The sequence below is a fragment of the Podarcis pityusensis genome (assembly GCF_964106645.2).
Source record: "Podarcis pityusensis genome assembly, chromosome: 8".
In the NCBI taxonomy this organism is placed as follows: Eukaryota; Metazoa; Chordata; class Lepidosauria; order Squamata; family Lacertidae; genus Podarcis; species Podarcis pityusensis.
The window spans coordinates 69772255-69794882 of NC_138033.1; the positions used below are offsets into that span (position 1 = coordinate 69772255).

General features: G+C 38.9%; 1 protein-coding gene across 5 annotated transcripts in view; it reads left to right on the forward strand.

Moving 5' to 3' along the window:
- The window catches only part of PRKCZ (protein kinase C zeta), a 101745-nt gene that overhangs the window by 8314 nt on the left and 70803 nt on the right, over positions 1-22628 (forward strand). For 4 of the 5 annotated variants that reach the window (XM_081016140.1, XM_081016139.1, XM_081016142.1 and 1 more), the window contains exons 3-5: positions 2429-2550; positions 9317-9406; positions 10353-10403. In XM_081016140.1, coding sequence (XP_080872266.1) covers positions 2429-2550; positions 9317-9406; positions 10353-10403 — 263 coding nt within the window. Of the gene's footprint in view, positions 1-2428; positions 2551-9316; positions 9407-10352; positions 10404-16081; positions 16220-22628 lie in introns of those variants that run through there. The other variant, XM_081016143.1, reaches the window with a different exon arrangement.

The following is a 22628-nucleotide window of genomic DNA, read 5'->3' on the forward strand; positions in this document are numbered from 1 at the left end:
TTCTGAATAGGATTGTACTTTAAGACTTGCATGTGAAAATTTCATTAGGAACAGCCTGTTCATTGGCTTAAACCAGAGTGATTAAGGTTAAATGAATTGTCAATCAGGCTCTTGGTTGTGCAGTGCAATAAGATTTTAGTGGGTTGTTGACAAATGCAGCCTGTACAGCGTTTTGGGGACATTCTTCATGGCATATTTTAGCTATAATTTCAAGTAACACTCAAGTTTCACTATGTGAGGAATGACATAGGGTTGTATCCAGCTAAGATTTACTTAGAGTGCTTCTATTAGAATTAACCTAATTTGGTCATGCCCATTAGATCTAACATTGGATGTAACCTTTAATTTTCATTGTTTAAAATAGTGATGTGTTTCTCTGTTAACTCTGAACAACTTTTAAGTTTAGCCTCTGTAAAATGGGGACATTGTAAAGCATCAAATAGCAAGATTTTATGCCTTGTTTGTGGTAAAGGTAAAGGACCCCTGGACAGTTAAGTCTGGTCAAATTCAACTTTAAGGTGCAGCACTCATCTCTGCTTTCAGGCCAAGGGAGCCAGCATTTGTCCTCAGACAGCTTTCGGGGTCATGTGGCCAGCATGACTAAACTGCTTCTGGCACAATGGAACACTGACGGAAGCCAGAGTGCACGGAAATGCCATTTACCTTCCTGCCACAGTAGTACCTATTTATCTACTTGCACTGGTATGCTTTCGAACTGCTAGGTTGGCAGGAGCTGGGACAGAGCAACAGAAGCTCACCCGATCGTGTGGATTCAAACTGCCAACCTTGCAATCGGCAAGCCCAAGATGCTTGATGGTTTTAGACTATAGCGCCACCCGCATCCGTCTATAATTTGTTGTTACCCTCATTGGAAAGGGTAAAGCTAACATTGCAATGTAGGGATCCCTATTTACTCAGCTTGGGTTTATTGATCATTCATGAAGGTTTGTATAAGTATTGCTTTATGAAATCATGGTATAAAATGTAGCATGGCAGAATGCAAGTGTGTGTGTAGTGGATTCTTATTTCTGTGTGATCAGACATGTCAAACTGCAGTAAGTCACAGTTATCAAAACTGCAAAATTAGTGTCAAGAATTATTCAGGAAAGTACTAAATAATTCAATGTGTCTGTTCATGGTACAGTACACCTTTGATATTATGATTAAACAAATAGGCTAGTAATAAAAGCATTAGGGAGTTGTACCATTCATGATTGTTAGTGTGTTTCCATGGAAGCTTGGGAGGGTAGATGTTTGTATATCCTGGGTGTGACAGTGCTTAACATAGCATAAGTGATCATGCATAATCTTCCTTTATGGCAAGCATTCCTTGCTTTGCTTACATACAGTTCATAGAATTCTTCTAAATTAAGCCCTGCTGACTAAAAATGTTGAGGAATGTGATGAAGGTATTTTTTAAAGTACATGCTTATTCTTCCACACCATTATATCTTGTGTGAAATCAGTTGATGAGGCTCATTTGACAGCTACAAGGAACTGAACCTTTAGTGTCATTGCACCATTCCAGTGGAATGCTCCGCCATGGAGATTCATCAGGCATATTTTGTTTCAACTTTTAAACACCTACTGAAAACTTTTCTATTTTGTCACACCTATGCATGCATGCATATATACGTAATTTTATTTGTGTGCTGCCTTTCCACAGTTCAAACCATGCTCAAGGCAGCTTACAACATAAAAAATGTTGCAACAGAAGTAGTCCTGAACAATAAATTAAATATTAAAATAAAAAACCCAGACTGAACAATTTCCACATAAATTTCAACAAAATCTAAAATAAAGATTTTAAAAAACCACAGCTACAACCCCCTCCCCAAAATACCCCAGCACCCCAGGCAATTAAGAATACAGTGAGCCCATTACTTACATGAGGGTTTGGTTCTGGGGGTGCACTCACAGAGGCAAAATCATGTAAAGCCAGGAACCCCCTGAACCATCCCTATTTGTCCAGAATGAGCCTTGCCCTTACTTGCCTCTGGGAAGGAGGCACAAGGGCTCAGAGTGTCCTAGGGCCCTTGTGTGACTTTCCCAGAGCACAGTAAGCAAGGCAGAGGGCTTTAAAAGCTCTCTTTGCTGTGGGTTCCACTCACATTTATTTATTTGGTTTTGAGTCAGGTGTGTAAGTGGTGGGCCCACCGTACAGTTTTCCCTGATAGTTACCTGATTTCTGATTGTAACTTTTTTATATGGTTTTTATTATTTTATGTATAGTTGTGAACTGTTCTGATTTTTTTTTTTTAATGAATGAGTAGTATATAATTAGCAGATGTTGGGTCAGTAAAACTGTTTGTGAGATTCTGAAATGCAAAATCTTTAGGGCTGCTGATAGATTGCCTCAATCTTTGCAAATGTCTTGTGGTTTAATGTGAACACATGTAGCTATTGAATCTGAATTCATCTCTTTCAGGGATATCCTCATAACAAATCTGGGTGCATCCATCAACTATGGTGAACTTTGTGATGAAGTTAGAGAGATGTGCAATTTACAACAGGAACAACCAATTACCCTTAAGTGGATTGATAATGAAGGTATTTCAGACTCATGTAAATATGCTTCTGCAAATATTTCTCTGATGCATTTTACAGCACAGTTAATTAACTGGGTGTGATGGAGATACTAAATAGGTAACTTTTAATTTTGAATCATCGTTGGTTTTCAAATTTTCACTTAAGAGATATCAAGGGATACATATGTTAATAAAGCCCAGATAATCAGGCATGTATTGCAGCTTGCTCCAATCCATTCTGAAAATGTTATGTACTCTCTAATTCTGTTGTGTGAAGCATAACCTTCCTTTATGAATGTGGGTGTGATTCTTCCTGACATAGGTACTGTGCGCAGAAAGATTTGCATACAGCCAAGCACAATTTCTTCCCCTTCTCCCAGTATCTGTGTAGGCATCAGGTTATTATGGGGCAGAGGAGGCCTATGGTTGCCTCTCATACATACCTTTGCTGGAAATGTAAGCCCCTTTCTTTTGAATGCCTGATGCATTGTGATTGCACTAGGGGTAGGATTTGTTCTGCCCTACGGCATAGTTGGGAAACTTGCCCTCGAGATGTTGCTGGATTAGAGCTCCCATTATCCCTAACCTTTGTTCATGCTGACTGGAGCAGATGGGTGTTGAGAGTCCAACAATGCATGAAGGGCCACAGCTCACGGGGATTCCTTTCAAGGAGGTGTGCTTATGTGGAGAAGGATCATACCCATTGACTACCTTAATATGCCACATTTAACTAATGCACTGTTCATTTTTATTTTAAATGCATTCTACCAGATTGTTTGATACTGCCCAGGTTTCTGTTCTTTAATTGTTTAGCAATACCCACCCAAACTAGAAAGAGATCAGTGATTATACAATTGCAATGTGTGTTTCCTAATATGAACTTCAAGAGTGTATATTGTTTAATAGACAAAACTTCTCCAGATCTTTTTATATACCGCTCACATCATTTCATAGACACTTCTTGTTTGGCAGAAATTCTAGAATCAATTTATACAAAGGCAAGTGGACACTGAAAATAGGGGTCTCTGAAATCTTGTCTCACCTCTGCTAGCTAGACTTCAGATACTGAGAGGAACATACCTCTTCCAAGTTCTGTGTGTACAATAATGACTCAGTTGTGTGCACTTCATTTGTACTTGCTTTCAAGATGATGCTTCAGCGATACCATGCAGAAACTTGATATTTTCTAACTGAGTGTAATTTGTTTGCATAGGACACGTGAGTTGAGAACTGTAGCAGTTCTAGGGTCTTTCCTGCAGATCTGTAAATATTCTCCAGGCTACTAGTGTATTATTCAATACTTAAATCTTCAGGCAGCTGCATCAAGTTCTGCAAGTGTGACTACTGCTACTGAATTGATTTATGGTGGATTGATAGGAGAGGTATCCCAAGTGACATGCCATTAAAAGCATGAACATAGTGCTTAGTCTTAATGCAAGGTGAATCATTCCCCTACTTGCTTTTGAGTTTAGTTTTTGTGTGTGCTCCTATTTTTCTGTCGTTGAGTACATTTAAAGAATATTGGAAGATGTCATGCTTTAAAAGCGTGGTATCATTCTCCTGATTTTTTTTGTTTTCTACTCCCAGTAAACTTGAAAAAGCTTTGAAATGCTGAGGCATCCATTAAATGGAGTGAGCCTGTTTCCCAGATGTATTCAAGTGGAGAGTCACTGTGAAGGGGGCTTGTCAACCTGTCTTGCTTTTTAAGCATGCAGAAGTTCCATCAGGTGATTTTACCCCCATTTTTAAAACTGAAAGACCACTGGCAAGGGCTGCATGAAAGTTGTGCCAACAATAAGCTTGCTGAGTTGAAAGCAGTTTTTATGGTGAGCATATGTGTCATTTAAGCTAAGAAAGGAAGCTCTCGTGGCCCAGTTAAGGGTTCAACATGAAGTTTCTACCTATCGCTATTTACTGAGGGAGAGAACCCACCCATGTACATATCTTGTACTATTCCCCTCACTGTGAAACAAGTGTTGCTGTAATACCCATGATTCTCAAGTGTGAGATGGGCTTGTCTACAGACCCACTTTGTTGCTCTGAACTTAGCTGCTCTGGCCCTTTAATGTGGATCTCAGGTTCCTGAGCTTTCTTGATTGGCTCTCTTCTTTTTAAGTCTGTTGGAATTAGAAAATTAGAAAATTAGAATTAGAAAAAGCAAGTCTGGGAAAAGTCTGGTGTGTGGTACAATGTGACATGTGTGGGGTAATTGTGCCATGATCCTCAATATACTTAACAAAAGATTCCTGCACTGCAGAGCCCTGTATAATTGCTATCTGAAATCAGAGATCTTTCCTTGACTATCTGAAAGGGAGAAATTTTCTTCAACAGTAAAATCAGAATATTTCTTAGGGCTTTTGCTTTTGGGTCTCTAATACTAAGGGTATATCAATTGATATTCATGTAGCAGTGTTCAACTTGCTACAGGAAAATCTGATAGAGTATTCCCTTATTGTTCGTATTGTATATTTTGGCACATTTCAGGCAAGGACATGTTAGATGGTCATTAGGATGCCTTGAGCAAGTCACAGTGGTTCATTTCACATATCTGCAGTGTGCTCTGTATAGGGCTTCCCATGTGCTTGACCCAGAAACAGCAGTTAGTGTGGAATGTTGCAGCACAAGTTGCTGACAGGAGTAAGACCTTGTCAGCACATAACACTTCTGCTCAGATACCTGCACTGGTTGCCTTTTTGTTACCCAGCCAAGTTCAAGGTGTTACTATTGGTATTTAAAACCCTTAACACCTTGGGACCAGTTTACTTGTGGAGTTGCCTTTCCCATATGTGCCAACTCAATTTCTTTGATCTGTGGGACTGACACTGTTACAGGTGCCACAAAATGCTTATTCTGAAGTTGTGAGGAATTTGCTTTTTAACGTGGCAACATCTGCACTTCGGAATTCCCTGCCTGTTGACACCAGGCAGGCGCCTTCACTGTACTTTTTGGTGCCTGATTAAAACATTTTTGTTTTGGTTAGCCAATCCAGACACATAGATGTTGGCATGTTTTCATCTTTTTATCATTCATTTTAGCTGTTTTCCAGTAATCTGAATATTTATTGTAAACCGCTTAGAGGTTTTATTACAATCAATGGGTAAATTAAATTTTGTTAGATAAAAAATTCAGTTTACAATGAACGTGGAGGTTGGTTCCCTTCTTTTCTTTCCCCAGTGGGAGCAACAAGTCACAGTCCCTGGCTTGGCATTACATCTGAACTGGAGATTGCAGTATGTTTCACTTCCAACAAACAATGTTTGGTAAACCAAGAACAAAGTTTAGCTTCACATTGTGGTTTGCTGCTCTCCAAACAAGCTCAGTGCTGGAGCCGAGTGTAATGCTTCACCAAGAATGATGGTTTGTTGCTCCTGCTACAGAAGGAGCAAAGCAGGAGTGATCTCCTCATTCATGGTAAGCTGTTTACCATTCTTTCCTGCCACATGTGAATGCTGCCACTCTTGCTATATCTGCATATCCTGATCTCCTTGGAGGAAGGAATATCCATGTGACGATAGGAAAATACTTTGCAGTGTTATGCACTTGGATTTCAGTTAACCTTTTAAAATTATTGTAGAAGCTGTCTATTAAGACAAGGTTCAAGAGGTTAAAAGTAAAGCAACCATATTGAAAAAATGAATGTACATCTTCAGCTGAACAGTTCTTAACTACTGTCATTTTTATCAGTTTGTTCAAGGATGTCAAGAACTACATGTCCTTCCAGGTCAGAAAGAAGCATTATTACACCTACACGTTTTAGTCAAGCTAAAGCACTCAAGGAGGGGACCAAGCAGAGCCATTGAGGCATGTGACCTGGGCAGAGTCCAAAGGACCACATAAACAGGCCTGAGGGCAGCATTTGATCCTCAGCCTGAGGTTCCCCAGCCTTGATCTAGACTTCATGGATACTAATTTATTGAATAAGAATTCTGTACAGTTTGAGAACTCTTAGGGAGAACTTAAAAAATATTTTCTTCCAATGATGCCAGCTGAAGAGCCCAGCTCCTAGGGGTGGAAGTGCCTTCGGTCCCCTCAATATCTGCTGGCAGGGAGCCAGCCCCACTCAACATTGAGTGGGTGGAGGAGGCAGAGTGCAGCGTGGTTCAGTGGCTGGCTCATCCTGAGTGCAAGAGAGGAAGCCGCTCCATACTAGGCCTTCTTCCGATGATACGGTGTCACACATGCGCAGCGTGCACTCCTCCCCAAAAAAATCTTGGGCACAAGATGGCGCTTCTGGAAGAGCCTGTGGCTTCCTAGTGTGCCCTGTGATAATGATTCTTTGTCAAAATGAAGCAAAACCTTAAGTTAATGGAGCAAAGTTGTTTTTGTATTTCCTGATTACCAGTTACAGGCATTTTAATGTATTCCTGTTGTGTGTTAGAACTCAAACACTTGAGGCCAGGTATTTATATTGGTGGGCAGGATCTCTCTACCCTCCACAGGCCAACTTTGATAGGTGGGTGGGATTGCCCACCTGTCAAATCACCTGCTTGCTCTAGTGGCATCAGGTGACTGAAACCTGTCAGTGGTTCAAAGGGGAATGCTGCAACCATTGATTTGCTGTTTGGTGATGTGAGTGTGCCTTCAGAGGCTTGCTCCAGTAGCACAAAGCAGTTTTCCTTGGACCTGCTTGCTGAAATGGCAGGGGAAAGCTTGGTTTTAGCATGCAGTTCTGAAGCAAAGGGCCTTGGTTCACTTAAAATGAAAGATTGGTGTAAGTTATCTTTAGTAACTATTCAATTGTTGATTGTATTGAATTCCTGTATTCAGTTATAATCTTAAAATGGTGTGGGGGAGGGGATCAGATACAATTAGATTAGCCTCTGTAAGGAGCTATACTGGTTTTGGGTTGTGCCTATGCTTGTTAGGCTGAAGGAATACATAATAGCTGGTCCTGTTCTTGAAAATCCAGGAATTACCTGAACCTTCCTCCAGACTTGTTACATAGTATGGGCACCTGAATGTTACCATTCTGACTAATCTTGGTAGCCAGCCATAATTTTGTATTTAGCCCACTGTGTAATCCAGTCCCATCATAATATTGTAATCATATTATCTGCATTTTAAAAATTGCAATACAAATTGAGTAAATGTCTTGGGGGAGGATTGACCTGATGTATTCAAGTTATAGCACTTCCTTCCACCTATTCCCAACTACAAGCATTGATTCCTCACCAACTCTTTGAAAGATTCTATCAGTGGTGTCTCCGAAAAATTTTATGCGTTTACTTGGGAAGAAAGGCGAACTAATGTCAGTGTACTGGAAGACGCAAAGATCACAAGTGTTGAAGCAATGATTCTTCAACATCAACTTCATTGGACTGGTCAAGTTGTTTGGTTGTCTGATTATTGTCTTCCAAAGTAACTACTCTATTCCCAACTTAAGAATGGAAAGTGAAATACCGGTGGTCAACAAAAGAGGTTTAAAGATGCTCTCAAGGCAAATCTTTTTAAAAATGTGGTATAAGCACTAATAACTGGGAAACACTGGCCTGCGAGGGCTCCAATTGGAGAACAGCTTTACCAAGGTTTTACAGACTTTGAAGAAGCATGAACTCAGGGTGAAAAGGAGAAACGAGCTAAGAGGAAGGCAAACCCTTTGGCACCTTTGGCAAACCCTCACTGTGATCAACTCCCACCCATAAACCTATGTCCCCACTGTAGAAGGACGTGTGGATCCAGAATTGGCCTCCAGAGTCACTTACACACTCACTATTAAGACTGTTTTCATGGAAGACAATCTTACTCGACTTTGAATGATCGATCACCAAAGAAGACGAATCCTATGCACACTTACCTGTGAATAAGCTCTACTGAACTATCTTCTGAGTAGACATGCATAGGAAGAGTTTGCACACATGGAGGATTTGCTTTACAAAGGTTCTCCTGCCCCTTGTAATGCAGCCTTTTTTATTTATATTATTTATATATATTTCAAAATGCTTGCTCTGTTGTTAGGTTTTAAAGTGCTAGATGGAGCTGGATAATGTCAAAGGGAGAAGAGTATGCAGCTTTGCCCTGTGGGATTTCCCCCCCCCCCCACACCTCATGCCTTTTTTCTGTAGTCTTTTATTGCTGTTACAATTTAGACTAAGCAAATACTTTCATTTCTAACGTTGTGAACTATGAACTTAGGAGGGTCTCTCTCCCTTCAGATAAAGCTGACTTCTCCCCTTCTGTTTTCAGTCTGGAACTAGCAAGGATTCCATTTAGCACAGATAATTGGTCCTAGCCTTCAGAGTGACTTGCTCAACTTCTGCATCTCCACACCTTGTAATTTGTTCTAATGATCCATATATTTGGAGGAGTTGAAGCTCTTCTGAGCCTTATCCTTATTGCCAGATTTGGGAGGGGCACCACCATGGCAAGTGGATTTCTGGAAACTTTGTGCAACTAAGATGCCTATGGCAAGAATACCAAAGCACTATACCTGATATTCCAGATGCATAAGTAGACCCATCCCTTTCCAAAAGGGATGGAGATTATCTGGAGAAGTTCAGGTGTGAGAAGCTACTCTTAAAAAAACCATTTGACTACACCCACCAAGTGCATGTGCAAGTACTTTGCATGGGCCTTTCTGAATCTTGCCTTTGTAGAGGGATCAACTTCTTTCAGGAAAATCATGAACTTGTTGTCACTGCTTGGTTTCCTGAGATACTGAGTTAATCTATGTTTGGCGTCAAAGATTCCAACCTACACTCCTGACATTTCAACCAAAACCATGAATTGTAGAGCCATGTAAATTTGGTTACTTTTTCCTCCTTGTTCTCATTCTCATTTTCTTTTGGTAGGTGATCCATGTACCATATCATCTCAGATGGAACTGGAAGAAGCATTCCGTTTGTACTGTCAGCATAGAGATGAAGGGCTCATTATTCATGGTAAATGATGGTGCTGCCTGAAACAATCTGTTTAACTTTGAACAGCAATTTTACATACCTTTTTGTATGGTATCCTCTTAGCAGTCAGTTTTACTATTTGAAGCTTTCGACAAAAAGTCTCGCTGTGCTCTTCTTTTCTGTCTCCTTTTGGAAAGATTATGTAATGCAAGTTTTGCTGCTTAAATCTTTCTAGTCCTGGATCTGATCCTATCCCCTCACAGCATCTTTCTATTCCCATATATGATCTTATCTCTCACCACTCTCCAAGCATGTACATGTCTTTCTGTACAAATTTTTTAAAAAATCCAATATGTGCATGTAATGCTCTCTATCTTGAAATAACCCTGTCTAAACATAGCTGGTATAGCTGTAAGATCTGTTTTGTTGGACGCTTAGCATTGGGTCCAGCAGATATATTTGATTTGATTATTTAATTTCCATACTGCTTAATATATTAAAATATATCTCAGTGGTGTATAAAAAACTATGAAATTCATATGAATTGGCCCCAATATCCCCAGTTGCCTGTGTCTGCCAGCCTTGATGTTGTTTTGATGTGCAAGCTCATCAGTCTCATGTTTCAGTTTTCCCCTCTTCTATATTTGTACTTCTTTATTTTAAAGTATTCTTCAAAAAGCACTCTCTTTATCTAGTACTCTTCATCCTACAAATCACTTCTTAGCACCTATTGCTTCTGCAAACATTTCCTAAGTCACCACAGTCCTTTTTTTTTTTTTGCCTTCTGTACTGACTGGATCATCATCTATGCTATTTGAAACCCTGTTGTCTGCAGCTTTGTCCTAAACCATATATTTTTAAGACACTGCCCTGCCTTTGTATTCTTCAGTTGTGGAAGTAATATATGATTATTGTTTTTGGATAAAACAGTGAATGGATAAAAATGTAATTCATTAAGACATAATATATACTTTATGTTTTATTGCAGTTTTCCCCAGTGTTCCAGAAAAGCCAGGCATGCCATGTCCAGGAGAAGACCGTAAGTACTTGAATGTGGTGGTCCATTCTTCTGTGTGTGTTTGCATTACAGTATAAAATACTGTATAAAATACAGTATAAAATATTGAAGACAGGAGTGCCTGGCGTGCTCTGGTCCATGGGGTCACGATGAGTCGGGCACGACTAAACGACTAAGCAACAACAACATAAAATACCATCTTATCATTGAAAATATTTTTGTTATGAAAAGCATGTTTGTGTCCTTCAGAATGCTTGTGATGTACTGTGAAGTGTGTTTGGAGGTATTTAATTTATTTCACTCATTATCACATTAATAAGTGGTAATACTTTCAGCATAGGTGAAAAGGATAAATTTATTGCCTGTTACATAAAATTGTTTAGTAGTTGAGCAGCATTTAAGCTGATAGTTCTTTATGCACTAATCCTTCTACTTCTAAAGTTGTGAAAGTATTAGAACAGTATTTTATGAGAAGAAGTTGGGCCAGAGTTTCAGATATATGCATTAATGCAAGGCCCTTGGGTACCTTACTTTTCCAAGTGTGGGTGGTCTTATGCAAATAGATGCTGAAAGTGTCAGAAAGTGTCAGTTAAGGCTAGTGAGGTCAGTATAGTATTAGTCTTGTGGTGCAGAAATACTGCAGTTTGTTGGATCCAGACTAAATTAGTTGCATTTCATTCCCACTGAAATCAGTGGGACTTAAAGCCTGTTCAACTTGTCTCATGGATTTCAGTAAAACCTTAGTTTCACGAACTGGATCCAACCAACTTTATCAAACTATAGTCAACTCATGGAAACAGTTGCAACTAATTTGTGTAAACTACAGAAGACACTACTGAAGATAATGTTAAATGTTCATATTTCGGGGTGTCTGAATGTCACATTGTTGCATGATACCTATATTTTAAAGTACAAAAAAAATTGCACATAGCATCTCAAAGTTTGTAAACATTTAGTCTACATGCAAATAAGCACATGACTAATTCCTTGAGCCTGAGGGAGATTAGGACTTGTGCTTCTAAAAAGAGCAGACCCTGTTGCTAAATGACATCAGTAGAAATTTGTAAAACATTTGTGATACAGCATTGTTCAGGAGGGCCTGCTGTTCAAGAGTGGGTGGTAGTTTTTAAAAACCTTAAGCTACTTTAGGCGTTTACCCATAAAAACAAAAACAAAATGGCACAATTAGAGGCCATCTGCAAGCCACAATTTGAGGCAGAGCTATATATTTTATTGAACCAACCACTGTGTAACTGAAGTTTTCCTTGGCAGCTAAAATAAGCCATGTCTGTAAGATCCCAGGATATTATCTGAAGGTACATGAGACCACCACTTTGCGGAAGCTAAGCAGGTCTGGTCAGTACCATGGAACCAAATGCACACTGTCTTGGGTTCCATGGTGGAAGAAAGATGGGATATAAAATGTCTGGGGTATATAATGTCAGGAAATATGTCAGTTTTTGTATTCAGAAGTCTGGATATCCCTTTATTCATTCATCTGCTGATGTTGGTTCAATAAAATATATCTCCTTAACATTTTTTATTAGTCTGCCTGCCCACGTGTTTGTGTTAGTAAACTGGACTAAAAGGGGTATTTGTGTGTGGAGCTCAACTTCTATGAAGCTTCCCTCCCTCCTTCTGGAGGTTATTCCTGCCACAAGATATGTTTATAACCCTCTTCTGTGGGATCGACATTAATAATAACGTAGAATTTTGGAAAGCAAGCAATTAGTCCTAGATCTACTGTTGCTATAACAGAGCAGTTTTTATGGACCATCTAACAAAATTAAAACCTACAGGTACCTTATGTGCCCAGGTCCTTAGGCATGCCTAAAGCAGCATTTGAACAGCAGAACCCCTAAATCCCTTGAGTTTCAAAAGCAGACTACAGCTTATGTGTGAGGGGAGGGCTGCCGTTCAAGCATTACATATTCAGAGCCCCTTATAGGTATACAGAAGTAGTTGTGCTGTTCCTGCTCTGTAGTGAATCAAAGCTAGAAAGGAAAGAATCACATACAAGTTTGGGGTATTGAAAGAATCACATCCTGGAATTTACTTGAATAAATTCTAGTTGTCTCTTATAAACTGAGAACAAGGAAGATTTATTCCCTGCTATTTAGTTACAGGAAAATCTCCAAAGCATCGTGGCAAGATTGCTCAGTTTTCAATGACCTTAATAGAATGAAACTAGAAATTGGTGTCAGAGAAATGCTTGGTGATCCGATTCAATCTGTGTCCTCACTGACCATTGCTATTATGCATTCCGCTTGATGAGGATAGACCTAGGATCGATTCACACAGCCCTTTTAGCATGTCAGCATGCAACTTGATGGTGCTCATTTCTGATAAGACTATTTCAACATATAATAAAAAGTAGATTATCAGTCCTTGAATTTGCCCTCCGAAATAAGAGGCTGCTAGTTCACTTAGTAAAATCCATTTTCCTTTTTGCTTATAGGTAGTCAGCGTTTGAGTAGAAAACTGGAGGCTGCGGATGACAATGTTACTGAGATAGGGTTGGCATGCTTTTAAACATTGAGGGTCATGCTAATATATCCTGAGATAGAAAATTGCAGTGAATTTGGGTACAAACCAAGATCTTAATAGTCCGTATATTGTACTAAAATGCCCCAGACTTTCCATTCAGCCTTTGTTTAAATACCCTTTATGTATGGCACACCTTATGAAGTCTTAGGATAACAAATAAACTGGAGTTCGGATAGCCAGGGAAACAGAACTATGTCCTTGCAGTGCAGATGGTGTACTGTGAGTTTTCATAGTAGTAATGCCTGGAAACCTATGACCACTTAGCTCAGAAATAAATGAAATCTCTCTGGGGCTTCTTTACAGGTCCCAGTCTCTTCCAGCTATGGTAAATGAAATAGTACTAGCTGTTGAAAACAAACACATTTCTGCATATATTAATGATTACGAAATGTGGCTTTTAAAAAGGCCCCTAGACCAAAGCCTAATTCTTCATAGTTTGGATATAGCCCTTTGATTCCCTCATTGAATAACTATTCAAATGGGTACTTTTATTAGGGCAGCAGGTACTTTTGTGTACATTGTTGTGTGAGGCTGTTGTCTGAAAAGCGGCTTATAAATACTCTGAATAAATGAATAATAAAGACAGTTAGCTTAGTACTCATAGAGGTCTTGATTTGACAGGCACATTTATAAATTATGGATCTGTATAGACTCGGTTGACCTAGTTCTTCACTGGTATGTAGAATGCTCACGCTACTGCTGTGTTAGTGGTCAGGTTGAATCACACTTGAATTGTTTGAAAAGCCTAGTAGGATGCAGTTGGTGAGTGACTTCTTAGGATTTGTGTTGAGAAGGCAGATATTATCTGTATTCTATAGGTATGGAACCTTACTGGAAACATGGTGCTGAGAGAGCTGCCTGTATTATTAAGCATTAAAGATGGTTACCAACCAATAAATGGTATTGGCTAGGATTAATTATTAACTGTTCAAACAACTGTGGCTTGTACTGCACACTTGGACTATGCTCAAGTGTGAGCAATGCTTGTATATAAATTATCTGGTTTCAGTCAACGTCATTAGCAGCATTTTAAGTGTCTTTATACAGTCAACTGTAAAATAAAGTTTTATATGAGAGATAATAGAGTAAGAATCTGCTATATTTATATTGATAAATTTCTCAATGTAAATAAAGTTGAAACTTTAAAAATCTTTTATAAACATTGGTTTAATTGATTTTAAAATTCTCACTCATTCTTCTGTCTGGTGTTTATAGTGAGCCATATTTCTATGCTGGAAAATTATTTTCAGGGATACGTGAGAAATTTTAATTCTTTGTTCACTCAAAATATGCTGCCACTTAAATTAGCAATCTGTTTGTGCAGACTAATTTTCTACAATTGTACAAAAATATGGACTTTCTGGAATGATTTGAATAGAGAGCAGTTGGACAAATTGTCCCTCCCCTCTGCCTTACAACGCCACATATTTTATATTAGGTTATTAAAAAATAGGCATTTTATCATAATTTGTGAGCAGTACCCTGATTTCTGGCCTTATTTTTTGAGTGTGAGCCTGCATGTTTACATTTTTTGTTGCCACGAACTTTGGTATACATAAAAGCAGTAGTTGTTTCCTTAAATGCTTTTCATTTACTCTGATTTTTAGAGTAAACATTAGTGATGGCTTTTTGCTTTGGTTCTGTTTGAAAATAAGATGTGATAACTATATTTTCCTATTAGCAAAGCTTTGTGTACTATTAATTCAACAGGGCTTTTTCGCATCTGTTTCAAGCAGCCGTTCTAAATTGTGTTCCTGAAACATATTGAACTATATTTTGTTCAGAAGCTTAAATAATTATTTCAGGCTTATTTTATTTAATAATGTAATCGGCCTTTCCTCCTACTCTTATGAGAATCCCATCTGCAAACCACAACAGCCTGATATAAAATAGGATTTCACCATTGTTCAGTCTCTGAACTCATAGTGACCCTGTTTGTGTTCCCACCCCTTCACTTCCTTGTCTGAATTATCACATGTGTGTAAATGCTATCTTTATTCCTTAATCAAAGGTCCTGGGTGTGACAACAACAATTTCCTTAATCAGGACTGATACATATGCAGATCAAGTTGGAATTCTGATCTGTGGAGTAAGGTTGCAGAGTACTGGAGCTCCTTAATGCAGGTTCATGTGTGCTAATTGATTCATGGATGTAAAATGAAATGATCTCTCTTGGATGTCAAATGTTACCCACTTGCCTTCGGGCCTTGGATGCATTTATCCGGGCTAAGTATTTAGGAAATAGTTAAAACCACATTATGAAAGGTGGTTGAGGTACTCTGTAGGAAAAAGCAAGTGAGGCCTTATCTACTACTTTATTGCCAAGAAACTGGCTCTGGGCTCTGTGGTGTTGGAGGAGTAACTGTGCAGCTTGATGTGGCTGCAGTATCATTTATTAAAAAACAAACTGTGGCTGGCAACTTTGAGTTTTGAATTGGCTTTCGGCTTCTGATTCCTTGCCTATGGAGAGCCATAACAATACCTCTGTTGTAGCTGCTTGCTGTGGCCTCGTGAATGTATATTTATTAGCAAAGTCTCTGTCCATAATATTACAGGAATATTTGTTCTTTCTGTCATCGGCTCCTTGACATCCATGCCATGTTTTAGTTTGTGCCTCAGCTGCTAGCTACAGCCTCCCAAGGGAGCCAGTACCACCCGTGCCTGGATACATGAGGCAGAGATGTGAAAGAGAGAGAACAGGATAACCAGGCTTCCATTAAATATTTGTTCTTAATGTTCAGGCTGATTCTGCCTGTCGTCCTTTCTGGGTGTCTAGTCCTATTCACACAGCAGCATCAGTGAAATAAGGGCAAGGGGAAATCTCATTGCATGCCTACTGCATTGTAAAGCATAAAGAATTACATGCTGAGGAAGCAAAAGAATAAAACCCAGTGAGTAATGTATTTCTTTTCTGTAGATTTTATGTGCCTTTACTGTGATTGTTGTGAACCGAAGCCATTGATGCAGTATGTCTGTGCATGTGGTGCAATAGATAATAGAAGTCAGCATTTTGCTTATCTAGCTGCCTTAGCCTACAGTCCTCCTCTGCAACCACAATTGCTACAAACACAGATTTCGCCGCTGCCTCTTGCGTGCACTGGGATGTGGCTGAAAGAGCTCTGAGACATAGTGGGGGGTGGGGGGGATTTGCCCTGAAAAGACGTGTTCTTGCCAGGTGACGGATTTTTTTTGGGGGGGGGGCACAGAGACCAGACAGAGGAGTATGCAGAGTGAGTGATGCTGCTGCTAAGAGAGATTAATGAAGGAAATGTATCCCAAAAAACCTGACGGTATGTGAGTTGGGGCCTGTTTATTTGAGAGTATTGTTTTCTTTATTTCACAGATTTGTTTAGTGTTTGGTTTAATTGGTTACATTTGAAAAAAAGCTTAAAATGAATTAGTGTATTCTGTCGTCATGCTGAGGAGAAGTCGAATGGTACTGCATTGCTACATCAGACTAAATCAATATGTTTAATGGTCAAATTGTATTTTGTGCAGTAGCTGATGTTAACGTATGCTAGAGCTTTATTTGATATTTTTTAACAGAGGACTGGAAGGGAAGAATCATTTTGCTCTTGTTTACTGTATAGCAGCCCCCCCCCTCTCCAATGTCCTTTTCAAGTCATTGAGCCACAGAATCTGATCAAGGAATCTAATCATATTTATTCACAGGAGTCTTCAGCCATAAAAAGACTATCTTCTTTTGCCAGGTATATATTTTATATTTGGTACTGGTATTTGTATATTGGAGCCGGTTGTTGTTCCTTATGATCCATTTGCCATATATTGTTGTTGAAAATTAAATTCTAGGTCTTAAATGGTTTTCTGGTGTTTAATCAGCATGTTCCCTTGGGAATTTTTGTTCTATCTGTGCAACATATTGTAAGGACGTAGTACATGGTATCTCAAATGGAAGGAAATAACGGCTTGTGGCCTGTAAATATTGTGCAACTCATACGGGCAGGTTTTCCCTTTATTTGTTGCTGTATTAGCAGCAGTGATTAGGTTATTCAGAGCACGTGAACAAGACCCATCCCCCAGTGAAGAAAAGAGTGACTGCGACTATAGAGGCAACTCTGAAGACATAGCTTTGCTTGCAGAGAGCATTTCTTTTGTACTGCAACTACAGTACTAAGAAATGAGGTTTATTGGCTAGACAGATTGTGTGTGTGGGAGTAGTACAACCGTTTTTGTAAAAAGTAAACAGTTACGTAGGTATTAGCTGTACCACTATTTATCAGCAGTGCTGAAATCCCTGATCTGCCCCTTTTAGTGTGCTTGTGCTTGTGTGTGTGTCTCCATCCCAACCCCCAAAGTTCATACATGTTTTTTATCTCTGAAAAATAAATGGGGAATGGCTGTCATATGTCAGATTTGTTTGTTTGAAACAAGTTACATGACTTCTTCCTCTTTAATTGCAGCAATACTTTTCTCTCTTTTCTTTGTTAAATCTGAAATGACCATAGCATAATAGCTGGGATTCAAAGAATCACACAACTATTCTTTATGTGCTCATGGTGGCATTTGGCTTCTGTTTCTCAAGTGGCAGCCCTTCCTGTCACGTGGCAATCTACTTTTAAAATCTGAGGGCTTTCAAAAGCAGAGTGTTATCTTACATATGGACCTGCTACTTCGGTCATACCTGTGTTTGCCCTTGACTGCATCTGAAGTACCTCTTTAGACATTGGTCTGTGTATGGAAACCTCTTTAAAGGGGTACTATTGGTTTGACTTTAGAAAGCACATGACCTGATTTTTACATTTCTAGTGCCATAGGATTGTATCAAACTACTATAAGTTTTACTCACAGTAGACTCATTGAAACTAATAGACCTTAGTCAAATCCATTAATTTCAGTGGACTAGGATTATCATTGGCTGCAACCCAGTACTGTCACACACTTTAAAATGTATTGGTTTGCATATAGTGGAAGTTTAATTTTAGGATGTCTAGTGCGTGGCTTTTGTTGTATGTTATACTACATAAAATTAAATGGCAAAGCTGGCGTATTTTCCTACACACATCTTAGCTCTGCCTTGTAATAAATTGCTCTGTCTTCTAGGGCCAGTGTCAAGGTAATTTTATTCAATCCTTTACTATCATCCCTTAGTTAGTAATAGTTAGTTTCAAAACCTGGTTAGAGAGAATCCTTGTTAGAGCTAGTCTTGGTTCATGGCTAATATTGGAGTTGACCTAATCCTTAAATAATAGTTAAGGCCACGGGGAGAGGCAGTTTGTATGTGAGGTATGTGTGCACTGTGCAATCCTGTAACCTATAGTCATAGTTAAGAGATTATGAGTGTTACATCTGCACTAGCACCTTGTGCTATCACCTAGGCTTCATAATGCAATGTTCTTCTTAAACCTGTACAGCTATCTCAAGCTCAAGCCTTGATTTTTAATATATGAACTTTTGACAGACCTGTTAATAAATTGCTTGACTGCTTGTTGGCTCAGATGTGCAATTGTGCTGAACTTGTTAAATAATCATTTTTCTTTCAGGGGTAATAGAGTCATGAGCAGTGTGCTCTGGTAATGAGAATCTCAAGGATATCTATCATAGTTCTTAAAAGGTGAAAGGTCATACCTAACTGCCCACAACTCTTAATTCAGCAATCACAGCTTTGTAATAGAAAGTTCAGAAGAGGCAGAATCTACAAATCAGTGACTGTATTTGCCTTTGATGCCAAACCCAAGGTTGTGATCCTGTGGTTGCTGGATTACAATGTCCATCATCCCTGACTATTGGTCATGCTGGCTGGGGCAGTAATCTCAAGGTCACAGGTTCCCCACCCCTGCACTAAACTGTGGTTTACTGTGATGTGCATGAGCCACATTAATCATCAGACTCACATGCTCTCCCCTTCTGAATAACCAAGAGAAGTCTGGAAGCTTTTGCTTTCTGATTGCCATGCCATTCAGAAGTAGAATTCTGGTTTACCTATAATTAGTTTCAACCAGCTAGCTTTGCATTTAAAAGTTGGTTTATTTAATATTAAAAATAGTATTAACCACAGTTTGTTGATCTAGTGACCCAGCAAGCAGCAGCTAAAGAGTGAAACTGAAAACTTCCCAACTTCCAGCTAGACAAATCTGAAGCTTTCTTCAACCCTCTCCTGTTTTGCATGTTGCACTAAACCATGGTGTAAATGCAGCCACTGACTCAGTTTGTATGTAATGCTAAGTCAAACTATGGGTTAGTTTGAATAAGCAAATATTCAGGTTCCTGAAGAGGATATTATGGCTCATTTTCTCTTCCCAAATCATTTTACCTCTGGGCTGAGTTAAGGTACAGCTTGTGATTTAGCTCTCTCCAGACAAACCTTGAGTTGAAATCAAAGTTTGTCCTACGATTTATAGTTTGTGGTTGTCTGGAACAGTTGTACCATGAGCCCAGATTCAGATAACATGCTAAGACAAACCATGGTTTAATTCAGTGCAGCAGCGAAATGATTGGAGAAAAGCAAAGTGCTGGTCCATATTTGCTCGTTGGTACTAAACCATGCTTTGGATGAGTGTCAGGTGCAAATGAGGGTGTTGTCTTCAGAGCTGAAAAAAAGATGTGAAAATCAGTTTTCCAAAAGTTTAACTAGAAAATGTGCAGCATCTCCTATTGTGGAAAAATACCACAAAAACCAGTCTATAGGCATATGTGTAATTCAGATATAATTGATAATGTTTAGAAACTTCAAATGTTTGTAATTTGATGCAGTAATAAATACCAAGCATGACCTATTATCATTAAAAATAATAATTACAAAAAAGTTTGACCTCTCTCCAGGAACCCACTTGTTTGCACTAAGTCATTGCTTGGCTTATCATTATGTGCAAACTGAGCTGTAGCAAGGACTAGAAGAGTAGTGTAACTTTTGTTCTCAAACCTGGACGCAGGTCTGATTGAAAGTGAATGACATAATTCTGCACATCAAGCAATAGTGGTCAAATGTATACATGTATTTTGCTGTTGCTAGGGCAACTACTATTTACTTGTGTACTGGCCTCAATAATAATTTGAGAAACTTCAAGTAAGGCACTTAAAGTTTTATAGAAGTCTGCCAGCCCTCAACACCCAATTGCCATCCAGTTCTGTTAAGAAACAAATAGTTTATAATCTTATTTCTTCATGGTTTGACAGACAGGAGAATTGCATTTTGAATGTAATATATAAAATATTGAACTTCTGAGAACTCATGTATAGTCAGAATTGATGTTCAGAATTATTTCTTGGTTGAAACCAACAGATAAGTTGTGAATTGATTTAGTGTGAGGCTTTTCTTAATTATTATCAAGTAGCTTTAGTATCAAGGTTATGCAGAGATTTAAATAAAAACGTAAGTATTTATAGAGTGCTTTACACATACTAGTATTATGTGTGAAATGTCAAAAACAGGTCCTCTTGTGGAGAATTGGCTGCATGTTACATGCAGCTTGAAATCACTTTGCAGAACAGAAATTAAAGGAAACCAAAACAGCTGATTTAAACTGTTGCATTGTTTCCTAGAGTTGGACTATAAAGGAAACATCTGCAATTGTTTGTTTATAGTGACTTTCTGAAGCAAGTTGCTTTGCCCCTGGTTGAAATGATTGCTTTTTAATATGGAGATGTCTAAAATTTTCTCTTGTAGTGGAAATTAAATACTTACATTATGTCGGTTAGGTTTGTAAATAGCCACCTGTGTGTTGAGTAAAAGTCACTTTAGGTGACCTGGCATGGAAGTCTTGCACAATGGGAAAAAGTTAATTCTCTTTTCTTTCAGAATCTAACATAGATATCTGTTGACAGATGGACTAATATAGATTTCTGTTAGATGATAACATTTGCAGATTTATTGCAAGGCTGCGTTAAGCACAGCAGCATTTTTAATTTCTGACTGTTAGACAAGCAAAGTGCTGCCAGCTGAAGCAAAAATTACTTAAATTTCAGACTCATTTGATACTCTTGTTATGGCTTAATGCTACCTGAAAGAGCCTTGAGCTTGTTCATTCCTCTCTCCAGTGTAGCTATGAAGAGATTAAAAGTCTTTACTTCTGCTTTTAGCTAACCACACTTTGGCCTTATGTCTGAACCAGGACAAGCAGTGGTTAGCCTTAACTATGGTGTACCCTTGTGGTAGGTAGTACTGTATTCTCAAATAAGTATACAGATGTGTGTTTTTTAGTACAGCAGACAGACACAACACTTGTTTTGGAGAGCAAAAGAAAGTAATTCCTTTTGGACGTTAGTTTACTTTCTCTCTCACTGCCTTCATGTCTGTGCTGTGTAACTAACCTCTCACCTTCCCCCACCCCCACCCCCAATTTTTCCTCATACTTCTCCCAAGTTATGCAGAAACAAGCCAACTTCAAATGTTGGTTAATGAAGCTAGCTTGCTACAATAAACCATAGTTAACTTACGTTTAGTGTTACATCTCAATATTAAACTGCAGTTCATTGAAAACAGAAATGAAAACTTCTGATATCCTCTACAAGAGGAGGGCAAATGAGCCCAAGGCTCATGCATGTAACCTTGAAACATGTCCAAACCATTGTGTCTAAATCCAGTCACAATCTGGAATAGTGTGTGGTATGGCTTCAGCTGGCATACATTATAGTAGCATCTACTCAGGGTAGGTTTGGTAGGCCATCCTGCTATAAAAATATTAGTCATGTTAGTGTACTCTGTGTCTGGAAAAGCCTCTCCTGGCCTTAAAGGTCTGCTAACCCTTAAAGCTAGTACAGTGGTACCTTGGGTTAAGAACTTAATTCATTCTGGAGGTCCACTCTTAACCTGAAACTGTTCTTAACCTGAGGTGCCACTTTGGTTAATGGGGCCTCCCACTGCTGCTGCGCCGCCACCGCACAATTTCTGTTCTCATCCTGAAGCAAAATTCTTAACCCAAGATACTATTTCTGGGTTAGCGGAGTCTGTAACCTGAAGTGTCTGTAACCAGAGGTACCACTGTACTGAGTCCCAACCTGCAGTTCTGAGCTGGTTGTATGTTTGTTTCATGATCTCTGTCCAGGATTGTATCCCTTTAAGGCTAGGAGGAAGGTGGGAGGAGTTCACAGTTGCCTCTGTAGTGCATGGTTGCCACTTGAGTTCTTGCCTATGGCAATTGAGCTTCCTGCAAGTGAGCAAGCATGTCTCCAATGGGAAGGCTTCCATAAGACATAGATGGTTATAGAGGTGTGAAAGGCATTAAAGTGTGAGTTTCTGCAAGGCTGAAAGATTAATGGAACTGTGCAGCATGTATTGAATTGGACTTTTACAAGCAAGCATTTCTTTTAACAGGTAATTAAATGTGGGTCTTAAAGCTGTATATTAAAGAAGCATCTGCTAGCTTTCCATAGTTGAGTGTTTCAATTAATGATGATAGATATGGTAACCTGTATAATTTTTTCCCTTTAAAAAAGCCTATTGGATTGCGTTTACTTGTGTTCAATCAACTAGGAATTGATCAGGCCATATATCTCAAACCTAATGTGGAGGGGATGACATAAGCTTGTTCTTGATAACTGAGTATGTGGATAGATACTAAAGGGCCCTGTGGGTGGGGCAGGACATAGAACATATTATTGGAATATGTAGTTTATAACTAACAGTTTTATCTGTTCTTATAGTCATGTATTCTGTTGTTAGGATCTGCCCTGGGACCTTAAGGTGAAGGATGGGTACGAAATCTAAAAAAATAAATAATGAAATTTATTGCACTATTAAGA